The sequence below is a fragment of the Oxyura jamaicensis genome, chromosome 3 (assembly GCF_011077185.1).
Source record: "Oxyura jamaicensis isolate SHBP4307 breed ruddy duck chromosome 3, BPBGC_Ojam_1.0, whole genome shotgun sequence".
In the NCBI taxonomy this organism is placed as follows: domain Eukaryota; kingdom Metazoa; phylum Chordata; class Aves; order Anseriformes; family Anatidae; genus Oxyura; species Oxyura jamaicensis.
The window spans coordinates 29,041,490-29,058,600 of NC_048895.1; the positions used below are offsets into that span (position 1 = coordinate 29,041,490).

The following is a 17,111-nucleotide window of genomic DNA, read 5'->3' on the forward strand; positions in this document are numbered from 1 at the left end:
AGCATCAGTCAAAGAACTAGTTACTGTAGCATTTCTTATTTTCTGAAGGTGAACTCCACTTCTCTGTTTCCAGGCAGGTAATGGGGCAGCATCCAAACCCCATGATGTTCTGGATGTCCTGACTCAGTACCGAGGTATTTCTTGGAGGTGAGTCCCAAGAATTCCCACCAATGGGAGGGAAACCCTTTTCTTAGAGTTATGATATGTATACTTGATTCTGGGAAACAAATGGAGACTAGTGGAGAGCAAATTTGACTACAATTTTACATGGAGGCAGATGGTTGTGTTTTTACTCATGTTAAATACAATATTCAAACTAGCAGCTACCTAGAGTACGATGTAGTGTGGCTGTGTACATAGATGAAATGGGGTTCTCACCAAGATGGCCTCTTTCTCCTCTCATTGTTGCAACAATTGCAAAGGGGACTTCTAGAACTCATTGCACCACTTAGGCATTTTGTGTTTGTCCCTGCTATTTCTACTGTTTGTCTGCTCTACCAGCATTTTAGCCCATGTGACCTGTTTGTCTCAGTTAAAATCAATGGTCTAAAAAAGGCAGAATGCGATCTTTTTCCTGCTGTTATTTCATGCATAGTCTCTATTTCCTTGACCCTTTCCCAGTATTGCTTACATCACTCAGAACAGCTTATCAATTAGTACAGAACCTTACGTATGCAGCACTTTAATAGACAGGTCCAAAAGCTATTCTGAAGAAAGGTAATCATATTCACTTACTAATTTGCAAGCATATGACTTAACACCAGGCCTGTCAGGCTGATTTTCTGCTCATCATTTCTTACTCATTTGAGAAACTGCAGCTCTATAGAGGTTTGAAGAGGTATTAGAACACCTCAAAATATTATATTCCAAATTAAAGGGGTACTAGAGGGATCCAACTTTTAAGATTTTGATCTTTAATAATATTCTACTGATGTTTTTGTAAAAAGAGTATACAGGCATTCTGTATAGTATAAGGAATGGAAAAGAGTGCATAGACAGTGAATTTTACCAGTCTAGTAGTAGTCTTCCAGCTGAGTGAGATTGGGGTGAGGAGTTGGGAGGTAGGAAAGGTATTGAGTGTACATACCACTCTTAAATATATACTTTTAGAACTTTTTATGGGTACAAAGGGTTTGTTAACTAGAAATGCAAGTAATAAATATTTTAATAGGGACAACAATAGCTAAATGATAGCTTTTTAAAATTCTTATTTCTGTCAGCAGTGTTTTAACATATGACACAAGATGCGAAGACTGAAAGGGCAGTTAGTGTACAGGGATATTAATATAATTATGATTATGGCAGTCTCTAATTTGTCACCCTTCTGGTATGCACACAAAGAGCTTGCTTTGACTTAATACAAACAACCACCAGAGAACGTGCTGTGTATATGTGTAGAAAAATCATAAGGGGGAGCTCTCTTACTTAGTCCGTCCGCTACCTTAAGAAGTCCATCATATTTTGGAACTTTTTCTTTTTTTTTTTTTTTTTTTGAAGTGTTGGAGGAAATGAAAACATAAGCACGGTCACAACACTAGCAAGTAAGTGCTTTTTACTGTAAACCTGATAAATATCTAGAGCTGTTTATTAAAGAACCTGTTATAAATAAAATAAAGAAAAAGAAGTGAATACAGACTTCACAATTTGTAACATGGCAGAATGGATCACTTTGTATTCAATGTCCAGTGCTGAGTAGAAGTTGTGTAACAGCCAGACTGTAATTTGTTGTGCATGACTTAACCGTGTATTTTGTAATTCCCAGGGGTTTGGTTGTTTCTGTATTCTGTTGGTTATAATTCTGTCTAAAATGTGTTGGGGATAGATGAACCAAACATCTCAGTTCATAGCCTTTTTATGTGTTTTAGAGGTCAGGGCATTTTAGATTTGGGGTGTTTGTAAGGTTGCTTTGCACTCTAAGATCTACAGCGGGATCTAGGTCTTTGGGGTTAACACATCTGGGGAGATCAGGCTAAAGGATTTGATTCCTACCCATCTCCAATTAATGTAATAGTATGTATCTCCTGCCTGAGCATACTCAGCCTCAATTACCAGGCAAAAAGGCATAGCTAGCCCATGTGATCGTATTAGGTCATGATGCATAGAAGTGTTCAAGGCCAGGTTGGATGGGGCTCTGAGCAACCTTGTCTAGTGGGAGGTGTCCCTACCCATGGCAGGGGATTGGAATTAGATGGTCTTTAAGGTCCCTTCCAACCCAAATCACTCCATGATTCTATGATATCTGAATGCTTGAAATTCAGAAATCTGAAGGCAAGGTAATATTTAAACATTTACTATGCTTAGAGGTTAAGTTCTTGGTAGGTATCTCTTAAAGCTTTTAAATGCTCTGTTACTAAGATCTAATCTTTATAACCTCACTTGTTACCTGCTAAGTAAGCAACATTTCAGGGTGCTCTCTTTTTCTGCAGATATTCTTCGTGAGTTCAACCCAACCTTGAAAGGGTATTCCACTGGCACTGGAAGGGAGACTACAGAAAATGCTGCACTCAACCAAGCAGTGGCAGGGGATAAGGCAGAGTAAGAGAAAAACTTTTATTTCTAATAGAAAGTTTACTTTTCATTTAAAATTCAATTCTAACTAAAAAAAAAAAAATGTGGAAACTGTGGAGTTTGACAGGAGTGCAGATAAAGCTGATAGGCAAACCCAAATGCAATTCTTTTGCCGTTTCTAGCAGGAAGGCTGAGTGATGGGGCTTTTAAAGTTTTTCTTATCTCCATCAAATACATCATCAGCAAAGGCCAAGATTCTCAAATATTTTCAAGCAAGAAGCCCAAAGCACTTTACAGGCACCCATCAGAAAGCTTCATATCCTGTTGTGAATATTCACGTTTTATAAGAGGTATATTCAAATCCTTTTGTTGACAGGACCACAATTTCATGTAGAGAAACCAAAAGAAAATTATGAATTGCTTATGGCCAGTCTGTGGCAGAGCTGGGAATTAACTAGACACCACTATGCTCAGTCTTCAGTGAAATTCATATAATTTTTTTTCCTCTTGGGAACACTTCTTATAAAACATGCATCAGTGGCTTGAGGCCATGTAATAACATTGACACACGCATGGATACTTCAGTGATGTGTGTATTAATAGCATCTGTCTGATGTTAGGAAGGAGTACGGTGCACTTGTTTTGTGGTAATGCAGTTATTTTCTATACAGTTTATAAAAGTGTAACTATGCAGCATTTGCAAAGAGGTCAAGTACCTCTTGGATACCATTTTCTCACTTTTTTTCCCTCATCATTGTCTCAAAACAGCCTTTTTGGGTAATCATACCTCTCATCCTGCATATAATAAAAACTGGGGTCCCCCCCCCCTTTTTTTTTTTAGTTACAAATGCCAATTCATCGGCTTTCCTCTTTACCTTGGCATCTATACAGAATTAACTTTTTTATTATAATTTTTAGGGATGTTCCTGCACAGGTTAGAAGACTGGTGGATCGAATGAAGAATGATACTGTGAGTTTAACATGTCATTGATATCGTTAGAAGAATGAAGTTATGTGGTATCATTTGTTTCTAACAGCACCACAGACCAACAGCAGATGCCAGACATAAAGCTATGTGTACAGCAGTGTACAGTGTAGCATTCCTTAGTACCAAGTGTGAGTCAGTACAAAATCATCTATAGTTAACTGAATTTGTACCAGCACGTGATAGGACTGCTGTGGTTTAACCCTGCAACTGGCTTAATACCACACAGCTGTTTTATGCTTGATGCCCCCTCATCTGTGGTGGGATCAGGGAAAGAATTAAGAGTGCAATAACTTGTAGGTTGAGATAAGGATGGTTTAAAAAGAAGGGGCTAAGAAAAAGGGGGAGTGGGAGGGGAAAAAAAAAAACACACAACAAGAAGAATAAACAAAGCAAGTGCACAATGCAATTCTCACCACATGCTGACTGATGGCCAGTCAGTTTGTGAACAATGAGAGTCCACCCCAGCCAACTCCCCACAGTTTTATCACTGAGCACAACTCCATGTGGTGTGGGACATCCCTTTGGTCAGTTAGGGTCAGCTGTCCTGGCTGTGCCCCATCCCAGCTCCTGGTGCACCCCCAGCCTGCTGGCAGGGCAGCATGAGGAGAAGAAAAGTCCTTCACTCTGTGCAGGCACCACTCTGCAACAGCTAAAACATCGGTGTGGTATCAGCTTTATTTTCATTTTAAATATAAAACACTGCAGCACACCAGCTACTATGAAGAAAGTTAACTTTATCCCAGCTAAAACCAGGATACATTTCTTGTTATCAAACCCAGATAACTGTAATCTCCCCATCATTTTAGCACAAGTGGCTGGTAATTTCAGTGCAGTTGCCTCCCCTCCCAACCTACAACACTCTGTAATATGACAGAACTTTTTCTCTGATAGGATTTTGCCATGATGCTGTTAATTATCATGTAAGCACACGTTTTTGCCAGCTGTGAAGATGCATGCTGGATGTTGAGGGCAAATGGCAAGTCATAAGGAGTGACCATGTGAAAAACTAATTTTTCTTTAAAAACAACTTAGTCCCTTTTATGAGTTAATAACCAGCTGACTTTTGCCTTACACGTTTGTTGTTGGGAATTATCTGATTAATGGTCTATAAAACACATATTAAGCTGAGGATTACTTGCATATTTTTCACGTAACTACTGCTTTGATTGTTTGCTATTTGTATTTTGACAAATGTGCTATGCAATCAGTGACCTAGGTTACGTGATATTATTTTGGTTTACCAATTGTGCATTTGGAAAGCAGCCAAGAAGCCTTCAAGGTAACTGTGTGTACGTGTCTAGTATAAATATTCTGTTGAATACATATTGGTAAAAATATTTACAGATACCTTCCTTTTTGTGCACTAGTAAACAACAATTCACTCAGGCTATATCTGAAATGAGATTAACAGGGGTAGCAGCTAACAGTGAAGTGTTTGGATAGTTTTCATTCCAACCAGTATTTGTCGAGGCCTCTAAGCAGTACTCTGTCATATTTATTGGCTTGGAAAGATTACACAAAAGAAATTAATGCAAAAAACTTGTATTTAATGAATTAACTAGAAAGAATGTTCACGTTAGTGGTAACACATCTTTGATTTAAGAGCTCTTTTTTTCTCTTTTAAAAACACCTGTGTAGCTCAGGAGGAAATTATTCCCCTCATTCTTTTAATTTGGATAAGTACATTTTGAGACCAAGCTACTGAGCAGTGTGTTTATCAGCTGGGATATGTTGCCTTCTGCCTTCAGAGACAGATACTTTCAAACCACTTGAGGCTGATATACTATTGCTGCTTTTCTTCGTGGTGTTTTGCACTGAAAAGTGTCAAGATATTGAGTACAACAGCAGCTACATGGTACAAATTATATCTGAACCTGCCCTCAAAGCCAAGAAGGTGTATGCTTACTGTAGCATAATTACTTTGCATTGGTTATCGCTTTGCAAAATCCTTTCAGAGAAAAAATACTATATTTTTTTTAACAGTGTTGCTAAATAGTCAATAATGCCCCTCAATTCTATGTAGCTTCTCTCACAGCAACACTGAAATATGTTGCCCTTCAGGGTTTTCCAGCAGTATAACTGCATTATTTATGACACAATAAAATGCATACTATCATTTTTTGCAATGAAGATGTATTCCCAGAGTTGCAGGAGGAGTCAGTTGGTGCGTACACAAGACACTATTAAAAAAAAGTGTACAGATGGATTTTTTTAAGCAATAGTTTCCAGAAGCCAGTAATTTTGGATGGTACTATTGATATTATAAACCTTATTTAGATCATAGTAGTTTGTACATCAAGTCATGACTACAAATTCATTTTGTTGTGAAGAGACAGAGAAGTACAGGTCCCCTGAGGTCTCCTGAGAAATATTAAATTTGTGTTTAGTCTGATGCCCAGCCTTTATTATTATTATTATTTTTTTCCTCGTAACTTTCATTCTGTCTCTTTTTGTGTATAGAGAATAAATTTGCAGACTGACTGGAAGCTTGTAACACTCTTCATAGGAGGAAATGACCTATGCAAATTCTGCGAGGATCCAGTAAGTCACTCGCTGCCTGCAGCGTGATCTTGGCCAGCCTGGGCATTGGGTCTGTGTGCGCTGCACTGGGTGAGAGGGCACTCAGTGGGGTAAGCACGTGAGAACCAATAAGGCAGGTCTCATTTCTGCAGCTCTGCTGTGTAGCTGTGCTGAGACCTTTAGTTTGTTCACCCTAATGTTATGATAAAAAGAGAGATAGCTTTAGAACGCCTGTAAGTTACATAATTGTGGCTGCTTTCTTTTGCTGTCAAGTAAGATAACTTTCTGCTGTCTAATCACTTTACCACCTGTAGATAAAAGATACTGTCAAGGTTTTTCCTTTTTCCTTTGCCTTGTGCACGGTCATACAAGCGTCTCACTTAGTGTTCTCTTACTAGCTTCAGTGCTATGGGAATGGTTTTACCCACAGCTTGTGCTGATGCAATTACATATAGTACAACACAGTATAAAATATATATGCATACTATATGTAACCTTTGATCTATGCGATTATAAAGTAGGTGAAAGACTGGCAGACTTCTCAGATAGCAATGAAATATTATTGTCTTATCTACTTACAAGCAGCAGAGCACATAGTTTTGATTTTTCATTATTAATTTCAGATCAGAAAAAACAACAAAGAAGCACAATAAAATGGTTATAAAACAGTGAAGGAGCAATTTACCCATTATTACTTTCTGCTCCTGACCCAGACACAAAATGGTGTTTGCACACAAGGGTGGGTGGCTGGGAGATAGGCCGGTATCTGAAGTTCAGGATGATTCTTCCTTTATGTTGCACAGCTACAGATTGTGCCAACCATCATGCTCTTGGTGAACTTTGATTTAGGGAATGAATAAGGGAGCTGGGCTGTCCCCTTTTGTAGAGGAGGCCAGTGGGGGGCTCACAGGGAACTTGTGCTTGAAATAAAATCAAGGAGAATTAAGATGAGAAAGGAAGAACTGTTTCTAATGAGGAAGTTTATCTGACTCTGGAATAGTTCCATGAGTGAAGAAATACAAGTCAGATGGAGACAGTTGAATTAGATGATTCAAACCACTGAGGCTGAACAGGGAGACTGATGCTAAGAGGCAAGTAAATGAAGTGATTTAATTCCTAGAGAACTACAAAGTTTCTCTGGTACATTTTTCTGTGTAGCACACAGCTGTGCCAGTTAGTATTTGTAGGAGGTAAGGAGTACATGGGAGGCATGTTGCTAATATTCCATACAGCAGAAATAATAATACTCTTACAAAAAAATGATCTCTTCCAATGATGGTCCCCATTAATGAGGTGTTAGCTGTGTTTTTAAGAGTGGCCTAAACCAGCATGGGGTGGAGGATGTTGTAATGACTGATAATGCACCCTGAATTTGAATCTCCCTCGCTGCTATTCTGTGGCTGCTAGATCTTTTCTTGGGAGTAAGGCAGCTGTGACAGGAAAGAAGAAAAGCAGAGAGAAGTTCTACAAAAGACTGTTACTCTCGACCCAAGACTTAGAAATGTGAACGCTGCTATGAGAGACTCCAGTTGAGCCTGCCTGAGTAAACTGAATGACAATAAAATTAAACCCTCTTATTTCAACAGATACGCTATTCTCCTGAAAACTTCACCTATAATATTCAAACAGCTTTGGACATGCTTCACAGAGAGGTAAAACAAATTCTTCTAGGATGTGGGAGTGGGGAGTGTGACCTGTTTGTAAAGCAGTCCCTGGTTACTGATTGAAAACTTAGTTCCTTGCACAGATTGTTGCATATTAAAAAATAAAAATTAAAAAAAAATCTTTGTGAGAGGCTGAGAGGACTGGAGAAATATTTTACAGAAGGAAAGAGGATGTGCTGAGTTCTAGCTGATGTGCTGTAGAAAAAAATATAAAAAGTATAACATATGACCAAACGTGATTTTCAATGACTAGAAAGTGCTTTGATATTTGTTACAATCATAATCTATGATTCTACGATTGTATCACAAATAAATATATCTGCGGTCATGAGAAGAGGTTCTGATGCTGCAGATGAGGGTGAGGCTGATGGTGAGACTGCTCAAAGAGTTAGCAGTTGTCTGAGCCATGCTGGAATCTGTCACGATTTGTTTAGACCTTTTCAAAGTCATCATTTTCAAGTGACCAGACGTCACTTTTTAAAATAAAAATAGCCAGTGCAGGCAGGGGCTGTAACTTGGTATTGTCCATGAGGGGGATTAATTATTGAGAAGGAACTTTGCACACCTCTGTTATAAATAATGCAAGCTGCCTGAATCAGCAGGCTGCTAGCTGAGGTCTGCTGTGGCTGTGTAAGGGCAGAGGTGGCACTCTGTGCTCCAGACGTCGGCTATGGGTTTGCTTATTCTCTCGGCAGGTTCCACGGACGTTTGTGAATCTGGTGACAGTGCTTTCCATAACAAGCCTGCGTGAGTTATACGCAGAGAAAAACGTCAGCTGCCCAAGGACTCTTATGAGGTTTGAAGATGATTTATTTTACAGCTCTCACTTTTGCTCACAGAGGGCTGGAAGGTCATCTTGGGAAACTTTTCTTAAAGGGAAAAATGTTCTACTATTTTGTCTGTATATGCACATGCACCTACACGTTAATTTCAGCTTGGCATATAGAAATACCTGCCTTTCACTGATTCTGTATCTGAACCCCGCTGTAACCACTTTTTATGGAGCTGCCATTTCAATGATTTATGCTGCCAGGGAGTTAAAGCCTGAGCAGAAAACTCAGCTGTGCACTCTGTGGGCAAAGACAGAAAAAAAGAGTAGGAGAGTTATGTTGTTTGCTTATGTTGCTTACATTAATCTAGTTTTATCTGCAAGATTACCTTTATACGATCTTAAAACTCTCCCTCTTGCTTCTGTACTGTCTGATCTCTGTAATCTCATTGCTGGTTACTAGTTTCTCTGCTAATTAGTTTCTAAAGTTGATGTCTGGGATATTTAGGCACACCACCTGTTGCTTTTTGGATGAATAATCCTCCCAGGTCAATGTCAATCTGCCATTGCGGTGGCAGGTCTGGGCCACAGTGACCTTGTGGTGACTCAGGCAGTGTCTGGCATGTCCCCCTAGGCATGTTCCTGGCAGGGCTTACTTGATGTCAGAAAAGCAAGAAATTACTGCTTTTCCAGACAGACACACAGAACAGCCTTGTCCTGTGTGTGTAGGCAGCCATTATGCCTCTTGCTGCTTGGGTCAAGGAGCTTGTGCCAGGTATCAGGCACCACGGAGTGCAAGAGCTTGCTTGGAGGCCAGAACCACAGGAGGACTACAGGGCTTCCTGTACCCAGCTGCCCCACTGAAACATCTGCTTTGAATTCATCCTGCTGGATCCCTTCCTTCACAAGGGAATCTGGAGTTGCTTGACACGGCTGGTAAAACTACGTACTTTCAGGTGTCAGAAGAGGAGAAACATACTTGTGCCCCCCTTGGTGTGATTTAAGGACTCTATGGTGAAATCAGTAGGAAAACAAAACAAAACAAAACACACAAAAAAACTTTTACATTTAGAGCACAGGTGCTTCTGCATCTAGTCACAGTTTCATTTTAACAAAGGTTACGGGTAGAGTGCACATGGATCTCGATATCCTAATCATTGGACAAGGATAGTTAGTGGAGCTCTTAAGATTAGATTATCTCAGAGTACTTATAACCTTATCCCATCATTTCAAACGCCATGCTGAATTTAATAGCTGTCTGACAGCAAGCCAAGTTTACAGGGAACTGAGAAGACCCTGTGTGGAATACCAACTGCCACGTTACCTATTTGAAGAAAAACCCAGAGGAGACTTTTGACTTAGAAAGCTTGTCTTTCCCGAGAGTCACAAATAACCGAAAAAAGAGGTTATCTCCCATAACATTGCTTTGCTTGTGTTATTAAAATATTTCTGAAAATATATTTTAGGCTTGTTTTACCTCTCATACAAATGTTCTGCAGAAGTAGAATCATGTTGTTTTATTAGTTGCTCTCTATTCAGACAAGTTTGGAGGTAGGGACACATAGACTTTATACATATCCACATTTCTATGGGAAGTATTACTCAGGGATGCTTCGTTATGAGCAAATTACAGGAGTTTTTAAAGGAGTCATTTGATCTCATTTGCGTTCACGAAGTGATAAAGAGGCATGCCTGGGGATGCCTCCATGGGGAGCACCAGAAGAAAAAACTCATGTGCTAGAGGACCTGTGTGCAGGGAGGGATAAAGGTGACTAACATGAGTTCACAGAAATTTAATATAGCTCAGGTTGGAAGAGAAGTTAGGGGTCATCTACCCCAAGCCCCTGCACAGAGCCCGGCCAGCTTCGAAGGTTGAGCAGGTTGCTCCAGGCTGTGTTGGGTCAAGTTGCGAGTCTCGCCGAGGACAGAGGACCCAGCTTCTCTCTGGGCATCTGGTTTGGTGCTTTACCACCTTCCACATGCTGCAACTTGGGTTTAAAGCACCCGTCCTCACCCATTCCCACAACTGGGAGCTTCACTCCAAGCAGCTCACCTGCTGCGTAGTTACTAATGCATAGTCAGGTGACCCTAGGTGACGTAGTTAGGTGACCCTAACTCCCTTTAGCAAGGCCACAGGTGCTGCAATAGCTGGGATTGGGACTTTGTGGTTTCTCTCTGCCACTCCTTCCTTTTCCCTCTTGTCCTGTCTTCATGATTTTATCCTTAATAAACATGTTTCTGTTCAAGAATCAGGGTTGTGCAGAAACTCAAAGATGACATTTAATCCTAACATTGAAAAATCTGTCAGAAAAAATCCCCCCCCAGAGAAGCTTTTAACCCTGTGGATTTTCTGCTTGTGAAAGGGAAAAAGATGAGCTGGTCTCAGCATGTTGTTCTCATCCTGCAGGCTTTTGTGTCCTTGTGTACTGAAATACGATGACAATTCCAGTGAGGTCGAGCAGTTGGCCATTTTCAACAAAAGGTATCAGGTAAGACTAAAGCATTTTATTTATTTATTTTTACACATTTAGTGTAATCTTCTGTTCTCTCCTGGCAGTAGTGTGGGTTTCTTTTTGCTTTATTTATTTATTTTTCTACCTGGAATGAGAAACAGTGCAGTAATAGCAGGGTCTGTGGTAAGGGACTTAAACAAGTGACCACAGGGGTGAATATTTGGAGTTGGAGAGCAGTTTGCCCTTGTTTTAATGACATATTTGTAGTTGTGATGTAACAACAACAGCAAAAAAGCAGTTGTGAGGGCGATGTGAATTAGCTCAAGATCTTTACAACTCTGGTTCACTAAAATAACAAGACAGATAAGTAAAAAATCTGTTAAAGAGTCATAGAAAGTAGAGGGCATCAGTGTGCCAGCAGTTTCTTGATCACTTATCTTGTGGGAGATAAGATTAAGTCAAAGAATGTGATAAATTTGGAATGAACTTTGGGCACGGGCTGCCAGCCAAACTGAAAACACTTCAGTAGCTCTGGAAGAACATCTTTTTGACAGAAAACCTAATTACTGAGCATGTTGCATGCCTGTGTCAGTCAGGTGACAATCCACAGGCTGTCTTGCTGTAAAGATGTCAGGGAAGAGTCTCTGTAAAAGACCTCTGCGTTTGCTGCCTGGCACAGGCTGGCAACCGCTGTCATGTCTGGGTTTCTGCACGGAGGAAAGGGAATGCCTGCATAAGATGTACAGTAATGAGGGGCCCAGTGAGCTGAGTGTAAAAGAAAGAATGATGACAACTTGTTTTTTTTGTGCTCTTAAAGGAAAGAACCAAAGAGTTAGTGGAGAGTGGAAGATATGACACTAGGGAAGATTTCACAGTGGTTCTGCAGCCATTCCTGACTCATATCGACATGCCAAGAACAGAGGTAAAACGAAAACCAACAAAACCCCTACACTAAATCCTAGTGCAGCAGAGATTTTTTAGAATTGTCTTGACTTGTTTTGGCAAATGTGACCAGCAGTATTCTTGCCTGATAATTCTTATAATCAGCTAAGGTAACATTTAAAATAGCAGAAAATGCTTATGGAATAACGTGGAGATAACGGGCAACAGCAATCCACACCTTGATGGCACTGTTTTAGACACTGAAACGTTGTCCACTCCCCTACAATTACAGACAACCATGCAGAAGATACTAGTTCAAGGTATTCACCAGGGAGCACTCATCCTATACCCCCCACACATCACAGAGGCCCTTCCAGTACTTTGGTAAAGCTAAGACTTTTAGAATAAAAACCCACGTGCCATGAAAGACTATAATGTGTGAGTCTCTGGGGAAATAAAGAGTATGATCAGTGTCTGTGCACAGGTATTCTGTACCCAGGGTCAGAATGGTCTGTGTTCCTTAATACCTTGAAAATCATACATTAAAAAGGCTCAAAGGGCTTCTCGGTCTTGAGTTACTAGAGTTCTCCAGTCCTGTTTGATTCTCTTGGTCTCAGAGACCTTTGCAGCTACATTAGTTTGAAGTTAAGTGGGAATTTCACAGGGAATAATGCACAGCTTGTTGCATTTTTACTACCCTCTGTGACAGCACCCATCTTGTTCTCTAGGAGGGGTTGCCTGACAATTCATATTTTGCCCCAGACTGTTTCCACTTCAGCCAGAAGTCTCATTCCCAGGCTGCACGTGCTCTGTGGAACAACATGGTAAGATTTTAAAGGTTGTATTTGTCTCACTTTGTCCTCTCCATCCTGCTCTTAGCAGGAAAAAAAAAAAAAAAGAGGGAACTACTATGTAACTATACTTCTCTCTTCTAAACCATTAATTATGTTTATAAAAGTTAAGAGTGTTCTTTTGAAGAAAAGTCACCTGAGCTGTTAAACCAGTCATATCAAAACAATAAATCTCAGGATATGTTAAAGCTATGAGTGTTGGACTTCTCTGGGGAGATACTGCACACCTGGTACTGATCATCAGACTGCATTTGTTACGTATGGGGATTAAACTTCTCAGTATGAAAAGCATCAGTGAGTGACAACACCGGAGAAGGTGTTGAGCAGAAGGTGCAGTGAGCAGCATTTGTCTTGCTGTACTGCAGGGGTGGTTCCAGCAGCTGGCAATGCGGTTACCCTCTGCTCTCTGATGCTCACTTGCTTTTCTTCTCTGCCCCCATCTTATTTCCCCACAGCTGGAACCCGTAGGGAAGAAGACAGACAATCAACAAATAGGAAATGAAATTTCTCTCAAATGTCCGAGTGAGGTAAATAGCAAGCATATCTGTATTCGTGTGGGGGTGTCGGGGGTAGCTGGAAGTCTGCTTCAGTCTTCACCAACTGCCTGGAGCACTGTCTCCACGAGCCGAGATGGAGGGTTGGGGGTAAACTTCCTCACAGTCATGTATCATAGTCAGCCAAAACACAAGGGCAGAGTGTTTTGCCTGCCTAGCATCTGTGTTGGATGAAAGACCTTCAGTGAGGGAAATAGAGCAACACTGGCACTGGAAAGGGTGGCTTGGCAGAGGCCAGTGAAGCTACCTCTGGCTGGCATGAACCTTTGATGACAAGCTTCTTGTTAACCATGCATAGCATGGGTGCTGTGAGCAGGGTCCTTAGAGCATTCTGTAAATTCTGGCTCTGTAAAATAGTGCTGTAGGTTTACACTGTTATTGGATATTTAAAATGCCTTTTTTTTTTTTTTTTTTTTTTAATCCCTGGGCTTTGTTTGCATTAAGTTGATAATCACCTGTAGACATCTAAGAACTTGGGGAGTGGAAATCTCCCTGTATTTTTCTTATGCTTTGCATTGACTCAGATTGTCTCATTTTTCAGGCTGAGCCATTCCTGAGGACATATAAAAACAGTAATTACACATACCCTAACCAAACTCCAGTAAGTATCAACATCAGCATCCCTCTGTTACTGTGCTGCCATTTGTTCCTGTATGGCCATGAATCATGCTTTGCACCACAGGTGATATCAGTCTTTGGCCAAAGGGCAAAGAACAGGAAAGTATTCCTTGAGTAAGGCAAAATACATCCAGAAACACCTGTAAGGACACATGCTCAGACAGCACAGTTATCAGTACTGGATGCTAATCCAAACAACGCTGAATATGACTACTGAATTGGGCAACCAAGACTTGTCTTATTACTTACACGTTAAACATGCTCTGGTTTATCCGCTTGGTCTGCTAGGAAGATCCGGGTTACTACTGACTGTATTTTCTATCCAAATGATATTCATCTTTCTTCTTCTCTTTAGAATTATGGAAGCCAACTGCTATGTGAAGACAGATCTCCATCCTCCCCTTCTTCAACTTCAGGTAGTCTTACCTGGTTTGTGTTAGGAGGCTGAATTACTTTTAACTGTCCTTATTTTTGCTGAAATGATTGCTGGACTGTGAAAATACTGCTCAGAAAAGATGTCATGTTTTTCAGCAACTACTTAATAGACAATATGCCAAACCATCACATAAGGTAACATTCTAAATAGCTTCACTCAGCTTATTGACAGTGGAGAACTTCAAAATACCTTGCAAGAAAAGCCAAACTTGTGTGCTGACACAGCTTTTAAGTGATACCACCTACATCTTAGAGAAGGGGACTGGAAACACAGCTTCATGCATGTTGGTCTGGGATACAGCAGTATTCAGTTGTTCAATTAACTTCATACTGTCTTCTCCTTAGTCCTTCTCTACCTTCTTAAAGCTTTTAATATGCTGTTCCTGGTTTATACAACACTGCATTTTTTTACCATTAGCTTAGTGTTGGATGTTGATTGCAATGTATTGTTATTTGCTCCTTGCTCTTCTGTCTTTTTGGTAGTAATGTTAGCTATTGAGGGGCTCGATAATGTGCATGTGCTGCTGCTACAACCATGGAAGATGAGCTGGAGACAGCTCCTGTTTAATCACCTGGGTATTGCAAAAGCAATGTGGCTGAGCATCAGAATGCACAACAACGTGTTTTACATATGGAACCATGAAAATGCATGACTGTTCCCTATCTGGTTTCAACTGCGTCTCTCTCTTTTGTAGTGCATTCCCTAAAGCCAGCTGATGTGAAAATTGTAGCAGCCCTTGGGGATTCTTTGACGGTAAGAAGAGAGTTTTTACTGTTCTCTTGGTAAAACTACAAACATGTGCCATCTCTGGTGGAGGTGAAATAGCTGTTGTACCTAGATGTAAAGATCCAATCGTTTGCAGATGGTAATAGACCTAACAGCTAGAACAAGAAAGGTGTCAGTTCCCCTGCACTATGTTCCCCTCCCCCCCCCCCACATATATTCACATGATTTGGAACACAGACAAATCCTTTAAAGAGATGTTTAAAAGGTTTGCTGAATTGGAGACTGAAGAGATCAGATGTTGCTGAAATCAATGGGACTTAATGCAAGCATTAGGGTCCAATGTTTTGAAGTTCTTATGAACAGATCAGTGAACCTGTCCTTTTCCCTCGGTTCTTTCTGGAATAGTGTGTGACTAAGGGATGCTGGAAAATAGTGTTGTATTTACGTTATCATTAATGGATGAACAGGGATGAGAACCCTCTGACTATCCATTTCAGGAGATACTCAGAAGGTTTATTTTGCCTGTTTTAACTCTTAGCTAATTTCCTTATTGAGATGTAGTTCTTGCTGAGGATGATTATCTTTGGTAGGCTGGAAGGAATATGTGTCAAGATAAAGACATCCTAAATTTTGATTACATGTTTATGCCCATTTTTTTCCTACCAACCAAAGACTGAAGCTTTACAACCAGTTCATAGGAAACGTTGGGTGGAAAGACATTTGAAATAAAGGATCTCTGAATGTGAGCCTTAACAACAAAGACATGGTTAGTGCTTACAAACCATGAAGCCTTTACAACTGTCTGACAGGCATGTTGCTAAAACTCCTACATGCATAAATAGCATTTCAATGCAAACATGCAATGTTGATCAAAGCAAGATAGTATCTAGCTGCAGTTGCAATATTACAATATCCAGGCCCCTGCAGGTGATTCTGTTTTTAAGTATTGTATGTAGAAACTGATAATAAACTCTGTTTTAATAGAAGCAGCAATTCTGCATTGCTTTCTGATCTGGACTTGGCCCATGCATAGTTATTCTGAACACCAGCCTTCCATTAACTCAGTAAAGCTTATATAGGGGAGAAAATGTATTAGCATGGTTTTAATCTGAAGTATTAGTATGATATAATCTAAAGTAGCAGAATCTGTGATAGCAGCAAATAGTCTACCTGGTATTGTGATATAGTAAAGTACTACCTAATACACGGATTTACATGAGACCAAAGCATCACAGCTGGCAGATGCTCTGCTTCTGAATTCCCTTCTTTTATTAAAGAGGGATGTAGTTGCCAGCTTGCCCTTCTTCAGTATAAGTGTAGAGGGTGCTTTCTTTCTTCCTGTTATACTACTATAAAACTCACCATTTAGCGCAATATTTTTCACATAAAGATATTACAGTGCTTCTTTCTGAGATATGTTTGTTTTCTGTGTTGAGTTTTATAGTGTTCCTTATTAGCCTGAAAGCTTTATGGGGTTGAGATGTTTTCATCATTCTTGAGTAATGCAATGTAAATGAGTTACTCAGCTCACCCAGACCTACAAGGAAGCTTTTGTTTCACTGATTCGTCATTTATTTTCTGCATTATATACAGTATGATGCTTGTAAATAATTACAAAAAGTATTGATGCATTTTTCAGGAGGAAGGTTGGGGAAAAGCCAGATGTCTTCTAAAGCTTTAGAAGCGTTGCATTCAGAAGTAAATAAAATGACTAATGTGTGAATTACTATTATGCTTTAATTACTATTATGCTTTCATTTCATTGGGTTTATGAAATATAATGCCCAGGCTGGAACGGGAATTGCCTCATACAATCTCACGGATTTGAACACCGAATACCGGGGACTGTCATGGAGGTAAGTTTTCCGGCAAGGTGATTAGAATATGTGTACTATTTCCTGTGCAAAATACTATCTTCCACGTGGTCTATGGCTTTCAGCTGTCAGAAAGTGGAAAAGGATTTGCTTTCTGGCTAGCATTTCTTGTGAAGATGTATCAAGATCCAGTATTTGTCACAAAGCTGGATTTACGCATTTTTTTTCAACAATAGAGCTTCAATTTGCCTTTTAACTGCTCTCATGCTTTTCTCTTCAGCTACTGTGACAGTTTGTATTTTTGTGGTGGGTTGGAGATCCACAAAAC

The 17,111-nt window shown here is 40.1% G+C and overlaps 1 protein-coding gene across 1 annotated transcript in view; it reads left to right on the forward strand.

The window, feature by feature from the left end:
- PLB1 (phospholipase B1) overlaps positions 1 to 17,111 on the forward strand; it is an 87,273-nt gene that overhangs the window by 33,831 nt on the left and 36,331 nt on the right. Inside the window, exons 20-34 of the mRNA XM_035320638.1 lie at positions 74 to 147; positions 1,498 to 1,541; positions 2,427 to 2,535; positions 3,427 to 3,478; positions 5,957 to 6,037; positions 7,603 to 7,668; positions 8,376 to 8,476; positions 10,857 to 10,938; positions 11,720 to 11,824; positions 12,513 to 12,608; positions 13,091 to 13,162; positions 13,731 to 13,790; positions 14,163 to 14,223; positions 14,938 to 14,996; positions 16,758 to 16,825. Coding sequence (XP_035176529.1) covers positions 74 to 147; positions 1,498 to 1,541; positions 2,427 to 2,535; positions 3,427 to 3,478; positions 5,957 to 6,037; positions 7,603 to 7,668; positions 8,376 to 8,476; positions 10,857 to 10,938; positions 11,720 to 11,824; positions 12,513 to 12,608; positions 13,091 to 13,162; positions 13,731 to 13,790; positions 14,163 to 14,223; positions 14,938 to 14,996; positions 16,758 to 16,825 — 1,130 coding nt within the window. The remainder of the gene's footprint in view (positions 1 to 73; positions 148 to 1,497; positions 1,542 to 2,426; positions 2,536 to 3,426; positions 3,479 to 5,956; positions 6,038 to 7,602; positions 7,669 to 8,375; positions 8,477 to 10,856; positions 10,939 to 11,719; positions 11,825 to 12,512; positions 12,609 to 13,090; positions 13,163 to 13,730; positions 13,791 to 14,162; positions 14,224 to 14,937; positions 14,997 to 16,757; positions 16,826 to 17,111) is intronic.